We start from the raw sequence: 25,105 nt of genomic DNA, 5'->3' as shown, positions 1-25,105 counted from the left end.
CTACATAATGATAAAGGGCTCAGTCCAACAAGAGGATATAACCATTCTAAATATATATGCACCCAATACAGGAGCACCAGCATATGTGAAACAAATACTAACAGAACTAAAGGGGGAAATAGGCTGCAATGCATTCATTTAAGGAGACGTCAACACACCACTCACCACAAAGGATAGATCCACCAGGCAGAAAATAAGTAAGGACACAGAGGCCCTGAACAACACAGTAGAACAGATGGACCTAATAGACATCTATGGAACTCTACATCCAAAAACAACAGAATATACATTCTTCTCAAGTGCACATGGAACATTCTCCAGAATAGACCACATAGTAGTCCACAAAAAGAGTCTCAGTAAATTCCAAAATATTGAAATTCTACCAACCAATTTTTCAGACCACAAAGGTATAAAACTAGAAATAAATCCCACAAAGAAAACAAAAAGGCTCACAAACACATGGAGGCTTAACAACATGTTTCTAAATAATCAATGGATCAACAAACAAATCAAAATAGAGATCAAGGAATATATAGAAACAAATGACAACAACAACACAAAGCCCCAACTTCTGTGGGATGCAGCGAAAGCAGTCTTAAGAGGAAAGTATATAGCAACCCAGGCACACTTGAAGAAGGAAGAACAATCCCAAATGAATAGTCTAACATCACAATTATCAAAACTGGAAAAAGAAGAACAAATGAGGCCTCAAGTCAGCAGAAGGAGGGACATAATAAAGATCAGAGAAGAAATAAATAAAATTGATAAGAATAAAACAATAGCAAAAATCAACGAAATCAAGAGCTGGTTCTTTGAGAAAATAAACAAAACAGATAAGCCTCTAGCCCAACTTATTAAGAGAAAAAGAGAGTCAACACAAATCAACATAATCAGAAATGAGAATGGAAAAATCACGACAGACTCCACAGAAACACAAAGAATTATTAAAGACTACTATGAAAACCTATATGCCAACAAGCTGGAAAACCTAGAGGAAATGGACAAATTCCTAGAAAAATACAACCTCCCAAGACTGACCAAGGAAGAAACACAAAAATTAAACAAACCAATTACGAGCAAAGAAATTGAAACGGTAATCAAAAACTACCCAAGAACAAAACCCCGGGGCCGGATGGATTTACCTCGGAATTTTATCAGACACACAGAGAAGACATAATACCCATTCTCCTTAAAGTGTTCCAAAAAATAGAAGAAGAGGGAATACTCCCAAACTCATTCTATGAAGCCAACATCACCCTAATACCAAAACCAGGCAAAGACCCCACCAAAAAAGAAAATTACAGACCAATATCCCTGATGAATGTAGATGCAAAAATACTCAATAAAATATTAGCAAACAGAATTCAACAGTATATCAAAAGGATCATACACCATGACCAAGTGGGGTTCATCCCAGGGATGCAAGGATGGTACAACATTCGAAAATCCATCAACATCATCCACCACAACAACAAAAAGAAAGACAAAAGCCACATGATCATCTCCATAGATGCTGAAAAAGCATTTGACAAAATTCAACATCCATTCATGATAAAAACTCTCAGCAAAATGGGAATAGAGGGCAAGTACCTCAACATAATAAAGGCCATATATGATAAACCCACAGCCAGCATTATACTGACCAGCGAGAAGCTGAAAGCATTTCCTCTGAGATCGGGAACAAGACAGGGATGCCCACTCTCCCCACTGTTATTTAACATAGTACTGGAGGTCCTAGCCACTGCAATCCGACAAAACAAAGAAATACAAGGAATCTGGATTGGTAAAGAAGAAGTTAAACTGTCACTATTTGCAGATGATATGATACTGTACGTAAAAATCCCTAAAGACTCCACTCCAAAACTACTAGAACTGATATCGGAATACAGCAAAGCTGCAGGATACAAAATTAACACACAGAAATCTGTAGCTTTCCTATACACTAACACTGAATCAATAGAAAGAGAAATCAGGAAAACAATTCCATTCACCATTGCATCAAAAAGAATAAAATACCTAGAAATAAACCTAACCAAAGAAGTGAAAGACTTATACTCTAAAAACTACAAGTCTCTCTTAAGAGAAATTAAAGGGAACACTAATAAATGGAAACTCATCCCATGCTCATGGCTAGGAAGAATTAATATCGTCAAAATGGCCATCCTGCCCAAAGCAATATACAGATTTGATGCAATTCCTCTCAAATTACCAGCAACATTCTTCAATGAATTGGAACAAATAATTCAAAAATTCATATGGAAACACCAAAGACCCTGAATAGCCAAAGCAATCCTGAAAAAGAAGAATAAAGTAGGGGGGGTCTCACTCCCCAACTTCAAGCTCTACTACAAAGCCATAGTAATCAAGACAATTTGGTACTGGCACAGGAACGGGGCCACAGACCAGTGGAACAGATTAGAGACTCCAGACATTAACCCAAACAAATATGGTCAATTAATATTTGATAAAGGAGCCAAGGACATACAATGGCAAAATGACAGTCTCTTCGGCGGATGGTGTTGGCAAAACTGGACAGCTACATGTAGGAGAATGAAACTGGACCATTGTTTAACCCCATATACAAAAGTAAATTCAAAATGGATCAAAGACCTGAATGTAATTCATGAAACCATTAAACTCTTGGAAAAAAACATAGGCAAAAACCTCTTAGACATGAACATGAGTGACCTCCTCTTGAACATATCTCCCCGGGCAAGGAAAACAACAGCAAAAATGAGCAAGTAGGACTACATTAAGCTGAAAAACTTCTGTACAGCGAAAGACACCATCAATAGAACAAAAAGGAACCCTACAGTATGGGAGAATATATTTGAAAATGACAGATCCGATAAAGGCTTGACGTCCAGAATATATAAAGAGCTCACACGCCTCAACAAACAAAAAACAAATAACCCAATTAAAAAATGGGCAGAGGAACTGAACAGACAGTTCTCTAAAAAAGAAATACAGATGGCCAAGTGACACATGAAACGATGCTCCACATCGCTAATTATCAGAGAAATGCAAATTAAAACTACAATGAGGTATCACCTCACACCAGTAAGGATAGGTGCCATCCAAAAGACAAACAACAACAAATGTTGGCGAGGCTGTGGAGAAAGGGGAACCCTGCTACACTGCTGTTGGGAATGTAAATTAGTTCAACCATTGTGGAAAGCAGTTTGGAGGTTCACAAAAATGCTCAAAACAGACCTACCATTTGACCCATGAATTCCACTCCTAGGAATTTACCCTAAGAACGCAGCAATCAAGTTTGAGAAACACAGATGCACCCCTATGTTTATCGCAGCACTATTTACAATAGCCAAGAATTGGAAGCAACCTAAATGTCCATCGGTAGATGAATGGATAAAGAAGATGTGGTACATATACACAATCGAATACTACTCAGCCATAAGAAGTGGAAAAATCCAACCATTTGCAGCAACATGGATGGAGGTGGAGAGTATTATGCTCAGTGAAATAAGCCAAGCGGAGAAAGAGAAATACCAAATGATTTCACTCATCTGAGGAGTATAAGAACAAAGGAAAAACTGAAGGAACAAAACAGCAGCGGAATTACAGAACCCAAAAATGGACTAACAGGTACCAAAGGGAAAGGAACTGGGGAGGATCGGTGGGCAGGCAGGGATAAGGGGGAGAAGAAGAAGGGGAGTATTAAGATTAGCATGCACGGGGGGTGAGAGAGAAAGGGGAGGGTGGGCTGCACAACACAGAGAGGACAAGTAGGGATTCTACAACATTTTGCTAAGCTGATGGACAGTAACCGTAATGTCGTTGTTAGGGGGGACCTGATATAGGGGAGAGCATAGTAAACATAGTACTCTTCATGTAAGTGTAGATTAAAGATTTAAAAAAAAAAAGAAAGAAAGAAAGAAAGAAAGAAAAGGGGGATTACTCCTTGATAGGATAAAACTATTGGTAAATCAAAGATCAACGCATGCTTTAAATATCCTTAATGTTGATCACTTAAAGGGTGTCGGATGATCAGCTATGGAGGTACTCTTTTCTGATAATATTCCTTTCTCTTAATAAAAAAAAAAAAAAAAAAAAGCAGTCCCTGTGTGCTGACCTCCAATGAGTTCTGCACAGTGGTATAGAGGGCATGTCAAAGTGTGGGCAAAGGGTCTGTTTGTTTCTATGCAGAAGATCAAGGCCTAGCTTGGATACCCAGAAAATGAACTAAGATACGATATGAGGAGGAGCTTCCGGCATCAGCACTCTCTGGAGGACTCGTGCCGGGGGATGATCATCCAAAAGCCTCCACAGGGATCCGGGCGATGCTGCGGTCGTGGCTGCGTCCACCCCACCGTCTCCTGGACTTGCCATTGGAATGAGGAGGGAGATGTCTAGGCTGGCATGTGCATACAGTGAGACAACGAATTTGACCAGATCTGTACGTTGGAACTCAACCAGGAGTTGGGAGGGGTGCAAGTTGTAGCACTCCAAAATCTTATGACTATATACTATCTACGGTTAAAAGGATATATGGGAGGTGTACAGATCCCAGAAATGGGCTGCTTTAATTTGTCTGATTTCTCTCAGACTGTTCAAGTACAGTTGGACAATATCCATCATACCATAGATAAATTTTCACAAATGCCTAGGGTGCCTAAATGGTTTTCTTGGCCTCACTGGAGATGGATGGTAATTATAGATTTGCTTTGTTTATGTCACCGTATTCCTATTATGTTAATATGTGTGTACAAATTAGTTAGTAGTTTAAACCTATACATACTTAAGGTACTCTACAAGAAGATATGTCAAAGAAATAATCAATCCTCCCATGCTTTCTTCCATATGCTACCTCTATAGCTTTTCTTCTTCCTTCCTAATTACAACCCTTAAATACAATTTGTGCCTCATATCGAAGTTACCGAGTATCATAATTCCTCCAGGTGGTAAAGATACCTCGAGACAAGTGCTGGGCATAGAAGCCACAGGGCATAAATCTGCAAAGAGGTAAAAAGCTAACCTTTTCAAACAATATGGCTTCTCTCTCACTTACCAACTTTACATTTCCCTGTATGGCCCCGGAAGATGACTGGTTAGCCAGAGACGGGTAAGATTCCTCAAGGGAGGAACAACCTAAGACAGGCACAGTCGCAGGGGGGCCATCAGGTGAGAAATTGGGGATCAACAGAGGTGAGGCTCAGAACCTCATCCCCCCTGCTTTGAGAGAAATCTTCTGCATCTGTGGATGTTTTATTGCCCTTGTCTAGCTTGGATTAACACATAGTCTACAGGCACACACCTGATCACCTACAATTGCTCTCCTACAACACTAAACTATGTTGTCTACCTTTATCTTGCATCTACCTACCACTTCAGCAGTTTATTAAAAATAAAAATAATAATAGTAATAAAGGGAGAAATGTGGGATCAACATATAAATCAAGTATAAAAATCAAATGAATATTCATATTTGACCTGATTGTTTATAGTTCATAATGCGTGATCAAAACCGAAAGTTTCTGTGATGAATGCCCTTGTACTGTTCACCATGTAAGAACTTATTCACTATGTAAGAATTCGTTCACCATGTAAGAACTTGTTCGTTATGCTTCAGAAGATTGGAGACTGACGAGAGTTAGGCTTGAGATGGATTAATGATTGTACATTGAGCATTGACCCCCCTATACTGAATTTTATTGTTGTTAACAACCATTTGATCAATAAATATGAGAGATGCCCTCTCAAAAAAAAAAAATGTGTCTGGGCACCTGTTAGCCACTTCAAGGATGAATAGCATCAGCTACCATTCTTAAGTATCAAGTGAAAAGTTTCCTGGTGTCTGCCGCTCCTCGATCTCCCACCTCTGGGCAGGAAAGGAAGAAAAATGGTCAAAAGTCCTGTGAGCTACTACCAATATAAACTCGGTTTTCTAAATCCTTTTATTTGAAATCTATTCTACTTATTGGGTTCATCATTATCCTCAAAAAGTGGAAGGTTTTTTACAAAATATATAAAGAGCTCACACACCTCAACAAACAAAAAGCAAGTAAGCCAATTAAAAAATGGGCACAGGATCTGAATAGACCCTTCTTCAAAGAAGAAATTCAGATGGTCAAAAGACACATGAAAAGATGCTTCACATCACTAATCATCAGAGAAATGCAAATTAAAACCACAGTGAGATATCACCTCACACCAGTAAGGATCACCACCATCCAAAAGACAAACAACAACATATGTTGGCAAGGTTGTGGAGATAGGGGAACCCTCCTACACTGCTGGTGGGAGTGTAAATTAGTTCAACCATTGTGGAAAGCAATATGGCGGTTCCTCAAAAAACTCAAAATAGAAATACCATTTGACCCAGGAATTCCACTCCTAGGAATTTACCCTAAAATGCAGCAGCCCAGTTTGAAAAAGGCATATGCACCCCTATGTTTATCACCACACTATTTCCAATAGCCAAGAAATGGAAGCAACCTAAGTGTCCATCAGTAGATGAATGTATAAAGATGTGGTACATATATACAATGGAATATTCAGCCATAAGAAGAAAACAAATCCTACCATTTGCAACAACATGGATGGAGCTAGAGGGTATTATGATCAGTGAAATAAGCCAGGCAGAGAAAGACAACTATCAAATGATTTCACTCATCTGTGGAGTATAAAAACAAAGGAAAAACTGAAGGAACAAAACAGCAGCAGACTCACAGAACCCAAGAGTGGACTAACACTTACCAAAGTGGGGAGGATGGGTGTGAAGGGAGGGACAAAGGGGAAAAGGGACATTATGATTAGCACACATAATGTAGGGGGGGGCACCAGGAAGGCTGTACAACACAGAGAAGACAAGTAGTGATTCTGTAGCATCTTACTATGCTGATGGACAGTGACTGTAATGGCATATGTGGGGGGGGACTTGGTGATGGGGGAAGTCTAGTAAGCATAATGTTCCTCATATAAATGTAGATTAATGATACCAAAATAAATTTTTTTTTAAAAATTGGGGGGTTTTTTTTAAACTGGACTCCCTTAGATGAAAATTTATCTTCTGCGATACAGCCTGGCTTTAAATAACTGGTGCTAGAATTGTAATTGCATTTCATTTCCAACCCCCTGGACACACACAGTCCCTATCAGTACAGAGCCTTCATCGGCCCTGTTCATCTGCAGCCATCTAAACCTTAACCCAGTTACATAAACTGCTCACCCTTAGAGTGTATTCTTGAAAACTGAGATGCTTTGAATAAAATAAGCTAAAAAGAAAGAAGGCAATTGGATATTAGTAACTCAAATCTTTGTATCAGTTTGTCAGTGTATATGTTTTTATGAAAAGTATTGCTAACTGTAGTCATTACATCTCAATATGTATGTTTGTGTGTCTCAGTGTGTAAATGAAAGATTTTTCTACTTCCAGATGGTGTTAATAAAAATTGATTTAAAGACAAGCACTTGTGATAATTGGGCATTCTAAAACTTCCAGAAAATTCTAATAAAAAAATATTAAGCATTAATGCTAATTTAAGTTGAACTGAAATAGAAGTTTTTTCTCTTAAGCTGACAACAGTTTAGTAAATGACAATACTTTAAAAGGAAAATTGAAACATTTGTCTTTCTACCTGATCCCTCCAGAATTTAAAAACTCTCAGTGAATATTTTTATATTTTATGGCAGTATGTTTATTTGCATAAGCTCAGTAAGAATCTGCTTTCCTTGTAACAGACCAATTAAAAACACTGGTTATATTACCAAGGCTTTGACGGGAATGTCATACCTGAGAGACATGTGTGTAAACTCAGATATGAACAGACAGCTTTAAAGAACTAAGATTGACTTTATAGAGCCAACAAAGCCCATTAGAAGAACTGGCCTGGTTGGTACCTTGCTTACAGGGTTCCCAGCAGTCTTACCAGGTGAGTAAAGAAAGTCACTTTCTGGCAAGCGCAGAACCTCAAAATGTCTTGGAGACCTCAAGAAGAGAGGAATTCACCCAAATCTACAGGTACTGCAAGCAAAACCTGATAGCAAGTGTGGCTTGGCTTTCTGGCCTTGAGAGGCCTTTAAAAGTCCAATCTGAAATTCCTTACAAAAAGTTCCAGCAAAGCACATTTAAAAGAGTCTATGTAATCAATTGCTCTTCTTACTGCACTTACACAAATAATCAAGCCAAGTATTAATTATTTTCTTAAACAGGTTACTTCTAATAAAAATGAGGGTGATTTTAGAGAAAAGAGTTGTTTCAGTAATGCAGCCTTATCTATATTGAGTTCTAATATCAGTCATTGAGACATAGACTAGATCCAGAATTCTAGTTTCCCCAAGATATCTGGCTCTGATTATCAATTAGTTTTACTATTTCTAATCCTCATATTCAGCCATACATTCTTTAATCTCCTTGTCAAGTCTGTTCTTCCAGAATGGAAAATCCAACTCCAGATGTTGCTACTGAACCTAAAACACAATTTGTTCTATCTTGCCTAGAAGCCATAAAACTACAAATGGTGATGGAAATAGAACCCAGGATGGAAGTGTGCATTTGCCGAGGCCCTCTTGACAGACCACTGATGGAGACCTAGCTGCACCCCTAACTGCACCCCTTCTCAGCATGAAGCAGCCAGAGCAGTCATCGCCCCCTTTCCCCTAGCAGCAGCTAGGGTCTCCATCTGTAGAGGGGGGGGATGAGACAGGCACCATGGGCTTAGACAGAGTAGGGTGAGGGCCTCTGGACAAAAACAAAGCAAGACAATCCATTGTGAGATTTGCTTTGGCCTACTGAAGGGTGGGGGCAGCTTAATTTTTCTAACTTTACCCAAGTGCTGCTTTTCTTCTTCCAGCCCTAAAGAAATTATTTGTTGCAACTTGAGCAATGTAGCAAGCAAGCCCAGAACTACTGCAAGCCCAAAACAACATAGTAAAAACAGGAAGGATCTTAAAACCCAATTAGTTAAAAAGTAAGACAATAACTCAGCCCACCTTGGGAGCAAAGCAGGCAGCCTTGAGTGATATGCTCCCAGACCAGGAAGCTGCTATCTTGGGAGGAAATCAGAGCAGTAAAATTCTTATAAATAACCAGGAAGACTAATAAGAAACTTAGTGTTTCTTCAAAAGTATTTGAGACCACTTAGCAGGTGTACATCCCTAGCCCTTTGTCTCTCAACTGCCTATAAAACCCCTAGACAATGCACCACCCCCAGGCTCTCTTGTCACTCCTGGCTTGAGCCAGGAGCTCTGTCTTTTCGCTTTCTCCAAATAAAAGCCTCTGCCATGCTCTCTCATAAAACAAACAGACAAACAAACAAACAAACAAATGAGATGAGACAGGGAGGAGGCAAGAAATCCCCATTAGCCAGGACAGTAGGACAGTTGTGGAAGGCCTCTCTGCACAGATAGATCTGAGCTGAGCCCTTTCTAAAGAGAAGGAGCAACCATGGAAAGATTTGGGAGACCAGCATTTCAGGCAGAGCAGCCAGCCAGGACAAGCCTGGAAGCAAGAACAAGCTTGGCTTCTGGTCCTGTAGGACCAGAAGGAAGTCTGCTGTAATAAGCAAAAAACAAAAAAAGAGGAAGTAAAGAGCAGACAAGCAGGCAGGGGCCAGTCACAAAGAGCCTCGTGGACCATGACAGCAGGTTTAGGTTTTGTTCTAATTTAAATACTAATCAGCAAAACTAGGATCCTGACTCCAGACTACACTCCTCAAAAGCCTGCCAAGACCACTACATAGGGCGCCTGCCTCACTCCAGGTCTGGAGAGAAAAAGTCAATAGACAGTCTACAGACACACAGTAATACAACTGACTTCCCAAATGTTGCCCTTGTCATTTTTTCCTGGAAGAGATCCAGAGAATGGATAGCCTCACATCATTCCCACCAGACAAGAGGCCATCTTGAAACATCATTAAGGATGATGGGAGACACCATCTGCCCAAGGCCCTCAAACATCTCTCTTGATGCCTGTGTCTATCAATAAATCCTGTTCTTTGCTCAGCAAAAGGTTTAATTTCTACTCTTCTCTAACACAAAAACAGAGAAATCAGGCTTTCTTTCTTCCTTTTTCCAAGTACTGCACCCAACAACTCCACCTGACCTTGGCCAATGCCAAATGGAAACTTGATAAGGTTTTCCCTCCTGAAATGCCTTTGCTATTTTCTGATCATAAATGTAATTCATGTGACTGAATTACCATATGACCTACCAATTCCACTTTTGAGCATATATTCAAAAGAATTGAAAGCAGGGTTTCAAAGAGATATTTATACACCCATGGTCATAGCAGCATTATTCACAGTAACTAAAATGTGGAAGCAACCCAGTGTCCATCAAGACATGATTATATAAGCAAAAGAGGTATAGCCATACAATGGAATATTACTCAGCCTTAAAAAAGAAGGCATTCTGATCCATGATGAACCTTGAGGACATTATGCTAAGTGAAATAAGCTAGGCACAAAAAGATAAATACCATTATCATTCCACCTACATGAGGGTCTTAGAACAGTCAAACTCATAAAAACAAAAAGTATAATCATGGCTGCCAGGGGCCGGATGTAGGAGAGAATGGGGAGTTAGTGTTTAATAGGGACAGAGTTTCAGTTTTACAAGACAGTAAGACTTATGGAGATGGATGGTGGTGCTGGCTATACGACAATTTGAATGTACTTAATACCACTGAATGTGTATTTAAAAATGGTTAAGATGGGAAATTTTACGTTATGGATATTTTACCACAATAAGAAAAAGTAATTGATGTGAAAAAACACAATAACAAATCAGGAAAAAAACATACAAAGAAAATTAAAATCTCCATCTTCTCAGTACTGATAAATTGTAGAGCAATAATTCTCAAGCCTCCATGTACACACAAATCTCCTGGGGTCTTGTTAAAAGGCAGGTTCTGATCCAGATGGCCTGGGCGGGGCTTGGATTCTGTATTTCTCACCAGCACCCAGGAGATACTGACACTATTGGTTCCTGACCTACACTTGATTAGCAAGGATTTAGCACCGACTTTTCCTAATATACACAGTGATTCTAGATCTTTCCTATGGTATCTTGCTCCACTGCTTTTTCTAGATGAGATGTTGGTGGCCTTCTCTGCCTTACCTTACAAAGCCTCTCCTCATGGTGGGATGAAAAGCATGTCTTCTACAGAGGAACAGGCTGAGGTTGTTCAGGCCTCAGCCTCCATGCACCCTCCCTGGCTACAATCACTCTGCAAGCTGGAAGTGCACCCAACTGAGACAATCCTGACCTCGGAAGGAGCACCTGTGGCCATCCCTTAAAGGAGATTAAGAGGAGGGGGTCTCATAGGGTGGAGGAAGCATGGGTGGCCTTGGGAGCATTTATCAACTACAGGAGACAGCCAGGAAGCCCAGGGCTGTGAGGAGCTCTAGTGGGAAGTCACAAGGCATCATAAGTTCTCATTCCAGCTGGGCTGCTTGCTGGCCATGTGACTGGGACAGTCACTTCCCTTCTCCAGGCACTGCTTGCTACATGAGATCATGCCGTCCTGGCTCTGCAGTCTGCAAACGTGGGGCCTCTGTGGAGGCAGACAGGCAGAGCAATCAAGGCTCTGGGTCTTTCTTGCCTTCTCCCAGTGACAAAGAGGAGAATACAGCACCCCTGACAGAGCCAAGAAGAATCCTCTAGTCTCAAGCACTGCAGCCACCTAGGAGGAGCAGGGAGCCAATGCCCACTCCCCCCCACCCAGCCTCAACTGTGGGCTAAGCCAGTAAGTGACTGACATTAACCCTTGGCAAAGAAGGAGAGGTGGCTCCACTCACAAGACCACTCAGGCTCAGAGAGGAAAAGACCTTCACCCAAGGCTAGTTCCACGGGAAGTGAGGTGCTTGAGGTGGGATTAAAGTTCAAGTCCACTGGCTCTTGGTTCAGCCCAGCACTTTCAACCCTGGTAACAAACCTGCAGTCCCAGCCCCAATGCCGGTCCAGGAGTGACTTCTCTGTGAAGCCCCAGCCTTCCCACGTCCTTCCTTCTCCTTGCAGGGCAGTCCTCGATCCACACTACTGACCAGATGTGCCAGTTGTGCTACTGAAGTACAGTTGATATACAACATCATATTGGCTTCAGGTATAAGAACAGGCTTCTTTTTAATTTCTTGTTAGATCACCACCAAAAATGAAAATGGAAAATAGAAAGGCACCCGGGGGATACCCACAGAGGTCTACAAACCTGTCAAAGAAATGCAGGGCTGATTTCCCTACTCTAACTCAGAAATCACCTGGCTTGCAAAAATTAATCACCTGGCTCCAGTGTTGTCTTTAATGTTTCAAAACCTCAGGATCCTATGTTAATTTTTACCACAACCCTCTAGCCTTCGATAACCTCCTGGGGGGACATCAGGGATTGAGAACGGGGTTCGAATCATACACCACCAGCAAGTTACTTAACATCTGTGCACCAACTAGTCTATTAAAAGAGTGAACGTATGCCGTGCTCCCAGAATAGTACCTAGTCCATACTAAGCACTTTACACGTGTTACCACTTTATACAGATCACCCTTGCTGGCAACTCCATATCCCAGAGGTGTGAGACTTCCAGCTCTAAGGAATTTCAACTGGCTAGCTTCTCTCCAAAGCTTGGGCAAAGCAATCCACTCCAGACCTCTGTGTTCACTGCCCTGGGTGGATAAAAGTGACAAAGGGTCCATGGCATCTGGGGAGGGGAAAATGGGCAAGATGCACCAGGCACTCAACATATATTACTTCTCTAATCCTGGCAACAACCCTGGAGGTCAAGGTAAACAGAGATCAGGTCACTTGATGGCAGTCCACACATACACTTAAAGAGTGGTATTTCCCTGCCTCGGTACACAGTGGCAGAAGTGAAGTCAGGCCAGGCTTTTCTCTGGTCTAAGGCTAATCCTTGCAAGGTGCTGTGCAGTTCTAAGGGAGAAAAGAAAAGGAAGGCCAAGTTCCTTGGGTGCCACTGCACGCCAGGAATTCTGCCCAAGGTCACACAGCAAGCAGGCACGGACTGAGGCTGAGACTTTGAGCTGCCTGACTCGGAAGTGTTGCTTCTGCCACACCATGCTGCGACTCACTGGGGCCCAGGGGACACTTACTGAAAAAGCGGGAACTTGAGCTGTGCTTTAAAACTGGGAAGGACTATAGGTAAATCCACTAGACAGAATGTAACTGCTTAATGAATATAGTATTTCTTTTTGGTATAATGAAATGTTTGGGGAACTCTATAGAGATGATGGTTGCATGACATTATGAATACATTAAGTACCAACTGTACACTTTAAAATGGCTAATTCTTTTATATTTGCTGAATTTGTAATTTAACCATTGTTCACTCTTTTAACTGTATTAAAAACACAAATGGTTTTATGTTCTATGAATTTCACCTTGATAAACAAATATTTTAAAGGGGAAGGTCTGCAGCAGGTAGCTCTTGGCCCAGAGCACATTCCAAGCCAAAGGCACAACTACACTAGGATTCCTCTAAGGGTGGACAAGCCTGCTCCTGAAGCACCCAGGCCCCACCCGAGTCACAGGAGAAAAGCCAGCCCATGCTCCTTCTCTTTCATATTTCCGGTTCACTGAGAGGCGGGTCTGACTCATGCTAGGTGGTCCTGAACCTCTGCAAGGGTCAGGCTCCTAACAGGCCAACAGGCACACTCAAATAAGGAGAGTTCCGACTTTCCTGATAAGGGCTCTACCAAGGAGTGGGTGTAGATAAGACATTCCCAACCGGGGTGACTTTGCCTCCCAGAGGACATTTGGCAATGTCTGGAGACATTTTGATACTACTGGTAGGGTACTATTGGAGTCTAGTGGGTAGAGATCAGGGGTGCTGATAAACACCCTACAGTGTACAGGGTGGGCCCCCAACAAAGAAGTATCTAGCCCTAAAGGTCAACAGTGCCTCAGTTGAGAAATTCTGCTCCGGAGTAAGTATGACTATCCCATTTCACAGATGATGAGACTGAGGCTCCAAGATGTTAATGCAAACCTCCACCTGTGCTCTGAATCCCATCTCCTCTCACCTGCTCAAGGACATACTCCAGTGACTGTCCCTCTCCTTACCACATCATCAATTTTGTCTTCTCAGGTAGCAATTCCTACAGCATACAAAGATGTTGTAATATCTCCCCCATATTTAATAAAAACCATGCCTTTGCCCACATGCCTTCCTGCTGCAGCCCCACTTCTCTGCTCTGAGCTCTCTTCTTCCATCACAAGAGCAGCCAGGCCCTCCCTGAGAGCTACCACCACGACTGCTGCTCCGGGCTCTGGCCCCAGACCCTTTTGTTGCCATCCCCTTTACCCTGCACTGAATTAACAACACAGTAGCCGTAACATCTGGAAGCATAGGTGCACACACAGTAAATGCTTTACTGATACTATATAACAAACACATGATACACTCAATGATATTATCGGATCCCTTCAATGCACACTGCAATTCACCCTGCATTCCTATCAAGCCCCACAGAGACCCGTGGTGCACTGCACTTCTATCAAGCCCCGTATAGACACATGGTGCACTGCACTTCTATCAAGCCCAGCATAGACACGTGGTGCACTGCACTTCTATCAAGCCCCGCATAGACACGCGGTATGCCGTCTCAGAAGACATGTTTCCAGTTTTCACTGAATAAACCTGCACCTTTAACATACCATAGAACAGGGGGTCAGCAAACTTTTCCTGTAAAAAGCCAAACAAGAAATATTTTAGGCTTTGCGGATTATACAGTCACAACTACTTGACTCTGTTCTTGCATCTTGAAAGCAGCCATAGACAGCACATTAATAAATGAGAGTAGCTTTTTACAAAAACAGGCTTGGTCTGGATTTACCCCACAGCCCATGGTTTGTCAACCCACTGCCCTAGCAGAATTAATCAGAGGAGGACTTTAAAAATTTAAATAGTGCCTATGTTTCCAGACTTCACAGCTACCCAGTAAGCAGTATGACAGTTACATGTCAAGGGTCCCCAGCAGGCTGCAGACCAGGCCACATCTTAATCATTTCCCATCTTCCCTGATCCTAGAACAACACCCTACATCGGAGCCTTGCAAGGGACTAGAATTCATAGTCCCATCTGCAGGCATCTGGGAGGGTTGGTGCACTCAGCCCAGTGGTGAGTTTAGTGCTATTTTTGTTGCTTGATTTCCACCACCCCCAAAAATCCACTGCCATTCCGAATAAAGAAATGGAAAGAAAGCATAAGTGGAGGAGGAGAGGGGAAGAAAGGGTAGCCCAATACAGGCCAGAGGCATGTGCAAGACCAAGATCAGAGCCTTCCAATGCCCACAGGATCAGGTGGAGAACAGTGGGGGGAGGGGAGGCAGAAAAGGGGTAAGGCAGAGCCTGTGGGAACCAAGGCGGATGCCCTTAGAGATGACCGTTGCGGAGGGCGCCTCACAGCCTCACAGCTACAGCAGCACAGGGTTGTCCCAACTCCTGTTTATTCCAAGAAAAGCTGAAAATTCATATTTTCATGTTAATTAAATAACACCTAATTACACTCTTTGTAGAACAGTGTTTCAGCCAGCTCTGCAAGAACCAAACACAACATGCCTCGCGGCCAGATCTGCTACCCATCTTCCATTCTGAGATATACACTAAACCTTCACATCCACCTGCAAGGCGGGTGCTGGCAGCCCTGTTGTAACAGATTAAGGAACTGAGACTGGGCAACATTGATCACTTGCCCAAGGAATGGCTTCAAGACAGACTCAACACTGTCCCAAAGCCCATGCCTTCCAATCTCCACAAGACCAGGCTAACCTCTTGAGCAGCTCAGCTTCTGCACAGAAAAACAGATCCCACTGCAAAGCACCACCAAAGACAAACCAACCTCCCAATGGCTGGCTCAGATGTCACCTTCTCTGAGTGGCCTTCCCGCCACGGGCAGGAGAAACCGCCCTCTAAATGGTGTTCCCACAGCCCTCCAGCCACACCATGGCCCTGACACAGTCCCTAAGATGGGAAGGACTGCAGGAACCATGAGCGGGCTCCTGGCATCTCCCCGGGGTTGTGAGCCTTCAGGGAGGGAAACTAAGCCCTAAAGCAACCCCGCTCCCAGAAGGAACTCAAGTCGTTGAACCAAGACTCCAGGGCTCATTGTGTGGTTCCCCAAGTGGCTGCCTTGAACAGAGAGAACCAGAACACACCAGGACCGGGGGGCAGCTGGCGTGTGTAACACAGAGTGAAGCGGCAGTTCCGTCTGCTCCGGCATTAGCACACAAACAGATGAAATGGACGTCATTCTTCCCCAAAGTCAGGGTGCTCGCTCCCAGGACTGTGCAGAAAAGTGGCACAGCCGCGTGAACAAAAGGACACACTGTCCACCATAGCACAATGGAGAGAGGCAGGCTCTGCTTCAAGGCTCCTACCATTCAAGTGGCCCTGTGATGTCTAAGATCAAAGACTGAGTCGACAGCAGGTTCATAAATGGGCAAAGAATTTACTCTGGAGCAGGGGTCAGTGAACATTTCTTTAAAGAGCAAAATGTTAAATCTTTTAGGCTGTACAAGCCAGATGGCTTCTGCCACAGCTATTCAATTCTGCCATTGTAGAGCAAAAGCAGCCCTAAATAGTCAATGAATAGATGGGTCTGTGTTCCAATAAAACTTTATTCACAAAACAGGTGGCCAGCCCAGTTTGCCAATCCCTGCTTTAGAAAAACAAAAAACAAAAAACACTAAAAAGGCACTGTGCCAGCACTTTGAAGAGAGAATGTATCTTCCCCCATGGCTGAAGAAAATACAAATTATAAACTTACTACATTATATAACCACCAAATTTACCAAGAAACACTTAATATGAAGTTCCCCAATGCTAGCAAAGCTACTGGGAGGCACAGATGTGCCACTGGACACCACACTTGACACAGTGAATTCTGGGAAGCCATGCGGCAGTGCATAGCAAAATCTACAGAAGTATCACAATACCTGCTTGACACCTTAGAAACTAAGCTAAGGAGGAGAAATGGTGGAACTGAGAAAAAGTCCCAAATACCTATTTCACCAGTGCCTCTATCTTCCAGATGCTGAGTAAGGGACTGTACATTCATCACTTGCTTTAATTTCCATCTTCTGATGAAGGAATTAAAAGTTTAAATAAGTTTAATGGGAATACAGCACATCCTTCCACCTACTTATGGCCTTCATGGCTTTTGTAGTACAGCAACAGTGCTGAGTAGTTGGGACAGAGACCAGATGGCCCGCAAAGCAGAAACTATTTACTACCTGGCCCTTTACAGAAAGCGAGTGCCAGTCCTACCCTAGAAGACTATAAATTAATTTACATTTTTTTCCTACAATGGGGAAAGGTTAAATAACTGCAGTACATCCACTTGGTGGAATGTCATTCAACCTTTTTCAGTAACTGTGATGAGTAGGAACATGGATGGGTGCTCGACTATAAGTGGAAACACTAGCTCAGAGTAGACTCATGCAATTATATGAAACACATATGCTTTCAACAAGGACAGAAGGGGAACACCTAAAAGTACAAATATTTAATGTGCTAAAGAGGCAATATTTATAGGTATATTCTATGTTTTCACAATAGTCTTTAATGTCATTATGGGTTCTTGTTTTTTTTTGTTTTTTTCTTCTATGATGTGGGAGGAAAGAGCAGATTAAAAGATGTGCAGACTCAGGCAAGGAATAATGAGATGTGAGTGCACAAGGTTCCCTCCTTTTAGGGAGCCCAGGAGCACAGGCCCCACAGGGTGCTGCCCTGGACAGTCCTCACTTCCCCTGGAGGCTTCAAACTTCTTCACCCCCACACCCAAACCAGCTCCTCCACTGCCTTCCCACCTCAGTAAAAGGTAATTCTTACCCCTTCCAGCTCCTCAGGAGCAAAACCCAGAAGTCACTCTCCCCTCCCTCAGGTCTCTGCTGAGGTACCATCTTCTCTGTGAGGTCTTCCCTGAAAATCACAACAGCCCTTCACCTTTAGATCAGCCTCTACCCAGACAATAAGGAGGTCAGACACCCCCCTGGAGCTCTGGACTGGGCATGTGACCCAGACCTGGTCAACCAGAGTCACAGTGATGGGTTCCAGGATGGTGAGTCAGCCTGAGGACTTCTGAAGCCCGCTCTTCCCTCAGGCATTGCTACACTGCAGGATGTGACCAGGAGCTGGTAGTAACCATCTGGCCTCCGTGGACGAGGCACCCTCATGAAGCCAAGAAAGGAAAGAAGAGTTATGAGTGGGACAGAAAGGTAGTCCTGATGACTCTAGCACTTGAATACAACTGAGCTGAAAGACAGCCTTATCTCTAGGCTTTTCCACTACAAGACACTTTAAATTCCCATTGTGCTGAAATCAGCTTCTGCCACACGCAATTGGAAAGAATCTTGGCTAACACACCCATGACCCCAACAAGACATTTTTTGGTAGGTTTGTTTAATTCACTTCAACAGAGACCAACAATACAGCCCTCTGCTAAGTGACAGAAGATGCACCAAACTGTCAGCCAATAAATGTCTGCTCACCGTTGAACCCTGAATCTCTGGCCAGGCTCTGCTCCACTAGAGTCCTCATTCTTCCCAGAGTATTTTAAACCACTACAACTCTGAAAGACAGGGCAACTAAGAAGGATCAACACATGTTAATGCTCCTTCAGGGAAATCATCCCAAAGACGTTATTTCACACACTATCAATTGCAAGGAAGGAAAACTCCCTTGAACAAAACTGTTAACTGCATCATTATTTATAGTAAGAACGACAAATAGAAAAGAACAGAAGGGAGGAAAATAAGCTGTTTCTATGAGTAGAGTCAAGGACTTAACAAATTCTGCTACATGCAAAAGGATGGACTAATGATGGATTATGAAATCCATAAAAGGGGTCAATATCATAGACACTGAGAAGTGATTAGTGGTTACCAAGAGGGAGTGGTTGGGGTGGGTACAGGGGGGAGGGTGAGAGGGATAAAGGGGCACAATAATTCACAATCACAATGTAAGTTGGTCACAGGGATGGCTGTACCACATGGAGAATATAGTCAATGATTCTGTAACATCTTTCTACAGTGATAGTAACCACACTAGAGGTAGGAAGGATTTAATAATATGGGTAACTGTTGAACCACTGTGTTGTACATTTGCAACCAACGTAAGATTGTCTATCAATGATACTTCAATTTTTTTAAAAGTGGTCAATATGAAGACCATATAGCAATGTGGCAAAGTTTTATCCTGAAATGTTAAGGGTAAAAGTAAAATGAAAATGTTTATGATAATTGGAAAAATTACTTAAGCCTGTATCAGTGTTTCTTGACCTTTCTTTCATTACTTCCCCCTTAGGATCCTTTTTAGACATTTTTTTCTTAAAATTACCCCCTCCATGAAATTTTAATACCACAGATATATTGTACATCTGTTCATGCAGTACATGCATATCTGTGCTTTGTGCCTAACAAGAAAACTTTTATCTCCCTTGAGAACCAATTTTTGGCCCCAAGGGGGTGGTATCACCCCCACTGAGAATGCATGGCCTACATATAGACAAGATGGTGGCAGAATGGAAGGTGCTTTATCTGGAATTATGCTCACATTGCCAGAATTTGGACAGTTCATAAAATTTTAGATCTTAGTTGTACATTTTAAGAGCTCTAAGAACTTGACACCCATTGGTTACCCAGGCGGAGCCACACAACAGGGAAGCAGGAGAGTCAGTGTCAATGAGATTTAGTCCATTGCCACTTGCTTGCGCAGGAGGTGGTTAAATATTTGCTGACAATGGAACACTTACTTCATACAGTTGCCACAATAGATTAACCCAGTGGCTTCATTAAGGGGAAAAAAGTTGATATCATCACTTTTTCTGCTTTGAATGAAAACCACAAATATTATTTTTTCCATTCACTCGTTGCAGCCAATTCTTTATGCCAACTACAGACCACTGCTGGAAATGACCCAGTCAATGCCAAAGAGAAAAGCATGACCTTCAACATTCCATAAAAATAAGAAAAAAATTTCCAAAATGTACATAAATATCAAGCAAGAAACAGCAGCAAATTACCCACAGAGCCCCAAACTCTGGTGTATCAGACCCTTAGAGCTTGTCTTTTCCACAAATTATCTAACTTCTCAGGGCCTGGTTTCCCCATCCTTGAAATGGGGATTTCAGTGTCTTTCTAACTTAAGAAGGATTCTTGACAGGATAATTACTAATGGAAGTGAGCACTGAGGACCTTACAAAAGACAGTGTTAAGAATCACAGTGACTTTCTGGCCTTACAAGGTCTACTTTTCCAGTAAGAGCAAAATCATTATCTGAAAATCAGAATTCCTTATCTTGCACACTGGTAATCAAGGATTCTCACCTACTGAATTCTTTAAGAAAACGAAAATAAATCTTGACCACTATCCCCCTGATACAGCCACCACATGTGGCAAGTGTCCTTGCTCCTGCCAATTTGTTTACATCTACATATTTACATAAATTTATAAACATTGTTTCATATGCATGTTTTACTGTGTGCATCAAGGTATATACATTTTAGGTATAATTCTGCACCCCAATATTTTTTCAGAGAATGTTACTGTTGTGATATACCCATGGTAATGTTTATAAATGCCTTTTATTCCCTTTAACATCTTTGAGGTTTTCTGTCATGTGACCCTGCCACATATATTTATCCACTCCTCTTCTTTTGACAGTCATCTTAGTTGTTTCTGGCCTCATGATACCCATTTGTTTTGTGTATGAACTACCTAGCCGTTCCACTTCCTGGTTATTTGCACTTAATGTATTCGGCCTTTAACCCATCTAACTTCTGACTCTGCTCAAACATTTTCAACTAAATATATAGCAGACTCTAACTTCCAATATATAGGATATACAAGAAACTGAGAAACACGTCAAACCTCCCCAAAAGGATGCGGTCAGCAAAATCCCATAAAGAAACCTTATACGATAAATAGCTTCCTTCAACAAAAATTCCAAGAGGGAAAAAAGAGATGAAAGGAGACATATAGTTTAAAAAAAGAACACCATGAAGACACTGAGAAAACAGAATGGAAGAAAATTTTTGTAAATACTTTATCTGATAAGAGACCTGTATCCAGAAATTATACACAATTCCTTATAGCTCAACAATAAAAACAACTCAAAAAGGGACAAAGGATATGAGTAGACATTTCTCCAAAGAAAACATACAGATGGCCAATAAGCATATGGAAAGATGCTCAACATCATTAATCATTAGAGAAATGCAAATCAAAGCCTCAAAGAGATACTACTTCCCACTCACGAGAATGGCTATTACCAAAATGACGGTTGACAAGGATGTGAATAAATCAGAACCTTTGTACAGGGCTGGTAGGAATGGAACATGGAGCAGCCTCCTTGGAAAACAGTCTAACAGTTCCTGAAAAGGACCCAGCAATTATACCCTCAGGTATCTACGCAAGAGAAATGAAAACGTGCACATGAATGTTCGCCGAAAGGTGGAAACAAGTCAACTGTTCATCAGCTGAGAATGCATAAACAAAATATTTAATATCCATACAACAAAACAGCATTCAGTCACAAAAAGGACCAAAGAAAGATACAGGCCAAATGATGAGCCTTGGAAACATGATACTTAGTAAAAGAGCCAGACACAAAAGGCCGCATATTGTATGATTAACTTATATGAAATATCCAGAATAGCCAAATCCATACTGAGAGAAAGTAAAATTGTGGTTGCCTGTGGCTGAGGGGAAGGAGAATGAGGAATGGGTACAAATGGGTACGGGTTTCTTTTTGTAGTGATGAAAATGTTCTAAAATTGATTACGGTAATGTTTGCACAACTCTGAATAAACTAAACACTAAAAAAATAACAAACTAAAAAACAGAAAGAGATCTAAAAAACTTCAAAGACAGGCCAATCTGCACTGCTTAAACCTTATTTAGGTCCCAAGTCTTAAAAATATACTATAAAATTATAAGGCAATGGAAATGTGAACAATATGATGATATTAATGAATTATAACTAATTTCTTATAGGTATGATATTGGAAATGAGTCACATTTTTTAAATGGTGTCCCTAGATTTTTGAGATACTTATCAAAATATTTACAGATGAAATGTTACAGTGTTTTGAGATTTGCTTCAAAGTAAACTGGAGAGAAGGGCAATAGGTAGACAGGTGAAGTGGTCATGAGTTGGTAATTGTTCACTAGACTATTTTTTCCACTTTTGTGATTTTCAAATTTTTCTATTAAAAAAGGACAAAAGAGAGGAGATATTTCCATGCCACAGTACTTTACTATGTGCCAACTATCAATCCCACAGGTAGGAAAAACCCATTTCAACTGTATTTTCAAGAAACGAGGGGGAATTAGAAGTACAAACTGGTCAAAAGGTACAAATTTCACATTCAAGATAAATAAATACTGGAAATATAATGAACAAAATGACACCTATTGCTAACACTGCAGTATGATATACAAGAAAGCTGCTAAGAGAGTAAATCCGGAGTTCTCAACACAAGGAGAAAATCTTCCTTTATTCTTCTATCATTTCTTTGTATTGTATGTATGAGAGAAGATAGATGTTAGCTAAATCCATTGTGGTAATCATTTCACAACAAATTAATTCAAGTTATCATGCCGTTTGCCTTAAACTTATGATGTATGTCAATTATTTCTCAATTAAACAGGAAAAAAGAGAAAATGATTGAAAATACCTAGGACATCCCCCCTTCCATCCTCAGCTACTTCTGCCTTAATTAGAATCTTTCCAAAAGAAGGCTTTCATCCTTAAAGCCTTTTCCTGAAGTAGCCATTTGTTGATTTCCTTTTGTAATTTGGCCTTAGACCTAATGATATTTTTACATTAAATTTTAAAACATTTTTATCTTTGATTGAAAATTGCTCCTTGAAAAGTACATTGATCAGTTTCCCTTAGCTTGTCAATTTCACTTGTTCCTGATAAGAAGGCAGAAGAGAGAATGGCCTAGCACTGTGAACTTGAGACTCCCTGTCATATTAAAAGAAAGAGATTTTCACGGTGTGCCAGCTTCAGCCCTTGTCCCAGAGCTAGGCTAGAAAACCACCCCACCTGAACCCCACATAGGTCCTTATTGAAACAATAACAACACTAAGTTCCTGACTACAAATCATGTGAAAGGCACAGTACCAATCACTTTACCTGTAGTTATTCAGTCATTGCAACAAGCCTAGGTGACAGGTACTATTATTTATCTCCATTTTGCTGGGACTTCCAGAAAGTTACTTTCAGGTCAAGTAACTTGCTCTAAATCCACAGTTTTATGGGTCACAGGCAGGATGTGAACTCAGGTTGTCTGGCTCCAGGGCCTGTACTTAAACCAAGCTATATGAGCTCTTGGGTGGTTAACCAACTTACCACATTTTTGTTGTGGTATCAATAATGTTCAAGGACCAAAAACTTTAATTAGGCCAAAAATTATTCACTCTGGCAACAGAAGCTGGACTACCTCTCTGGAAACCCCCTTGGCAGCTCCCTCATTAGGACCATCAATTTCACAAATCCTGTTCTTGACTAGCAAAACAAAAAAAAGGCACACAACTTGTAAAAAATGATCCAGAGATAACACGAAAGTGAAAAATGAAGAGAGATGGATCCCTCTGACCTCCAGAAACTCCTGGGTTAAAGGCTAGGGCCAAGGGGGCTGGACACAAGGACTCTTCAGAAGCGATTCCACAGAGAAAGGAAAACAGATGGTGAGGGTAGGTGGGTCCTCCTAAGTAAATCCAGATCCCAGTTGGGCAAGCTGAGAGGCTTCCCTGAGTCACTCCCACCTCCACATACAACACCCAGGAATGACTTAGCACCACAACACCAAGAGACCTCTTCAGAGGAAAGGACTGAGAATACCATCAAGTTCAGGAACTAAACTTCAAATACACTGAGGACAAGCTGTCCACACGCACTTCCCTATTCCTCCCAACCTCCCCACCAAAACTACATCCCTCACTGATGGGAGGGAGAGGGGTGGACTGGAAAAACCAAAGGATGGTCCCCAGAATGGGCTCAGCATTGGACAAGAAGGGAAGGTTTGCAGGCGTGGACAAGGGAGACCTCAAATAAGCTAGGAAAAGAACTAGAAGGGGCTGGAGAATGAAAAAAATAACCAAAACGTAGGAGGCAAGGACCAGAAAGGGAAACTCAGGATGACTGGGAACAACTGGTGACTGGAACAGCAAAGCACTGGGGGACAGGATACAAGAGAATAGAAGGGACAGGGGAGACAAAGAGGCTGGAGAACTCAAGAGACCTCTGGGGACTGAGAGCTAGGAGGTCACGGGGCTCAGGGATCAGAAGCTAAGTCTCCAGAGATGACACTCTGCCTGTGTGGAGACTGGAGTGAATGGGGACAAGAGGCCTTAGTGGTGGGAATGACTGGGGAGCAGGGGGGGCGGCCGGAACTGGGTGTCAGTAGTTTTAGGAGTTAAGAGGGACAGACACTGGAGGTCTGAGGACTGGGGGTCTGGTAACGGGGCAGGGAGGTCGGAGCATTGGCAGAGGCAGGAAAACGGGGGGCAGATGTCTAGGAGCTGGTTGTAAGTGATGGACAAGAGTCAGGGACTAGAGCGTGCCTGGACTCGGGACGCCTGAGAACTGCGGGTGTCCGGGGCCAGGAACTGGGCGTGCCTGGCATCAGGGAACTGGGAGCTTTACAACGGGGGTCTGCGGAGAGCAGGACGCGGGGACCCCGGAGCCGGAGCGCGCGGCTGGAGCGGCCGAGCCGAGGCGCCCGGGGCGGGTCAGAGCGGCACCGCCGCCACTCACCGCTCATGGTGCCGCTCCCCGGGCCGGTGCCTGCCCCGCGCGCCGCCACTGCCGCCACTGCCGCCGCGGAGCTCCAGACAGGCCGGGAGACAGAGCGCCCCGCCCCGCCGGCCGCCCCGCCGGCCGCCCCGCCCCGGAAGTGGAGCGCCGCCACGGCGGCTCCGCCCCCCGACCCGGAACGTAAATGCGGGCGCCGTGGAGGCTCCGGGGCTGCGGTTCTTGGTGTTTAGCGAAGCCGCGGAGCCCTGGCTTGTGGGCGAGCCCGCGGAGCGTCAGGAGGCGTCCCGCCAAATAGGACGCCTCCCCGCCGGGCGGGCTCGCACAGCCGTCGGAGACCGTGAGCCAGGCCTCGAGGAATGGGACCACATTGCTCCA

The 25,105-nt window shown here is 42.7% G+C and overlaps 1 protein-coding gene across 1 annotated transcript in view; it reads right to left on the bottom strand.

Moving 5' to 3' along the window:
* The window catches only part of LOC108401178 (sorting nexin-29), a 585,108-nt gene extending 560,238 nt beyond the window's left edge, over positions 1-24,870 (bottom strand). The window contains exon 1 of the mRNA XM_073215554.1: positions 24,731-24,870. Within this exon, the coding sequence (XP_073071655.1) occupies positions 24,731-24,737 (7 nt within the window). The 5' untranslated portion in view covers positions 24,738-24,870. The remainder of the gene's footprint in view (positions 1-24,730) is intronic.
* Between the last annotated feature and the right edge of the window lie 235 nt (positions 24,871-25,105).

Source organism: Manis javanica, chromosome 10 (assembly GCF_040802235.1).
Source record: "Manis javanica isolate MJ-LG chromosome 10, MJ_LKY, whole genome shotgun sequence".
NCBI lineage: Eukaryota > Metazoa > Chordata > Mammalia > Pholidota > Manidae > Manis > Manis javanica.
Note: the sequence above shows the minus strand (reverse complement) of the source record. Positions and strands in the feature narration are given on the sequence as shown.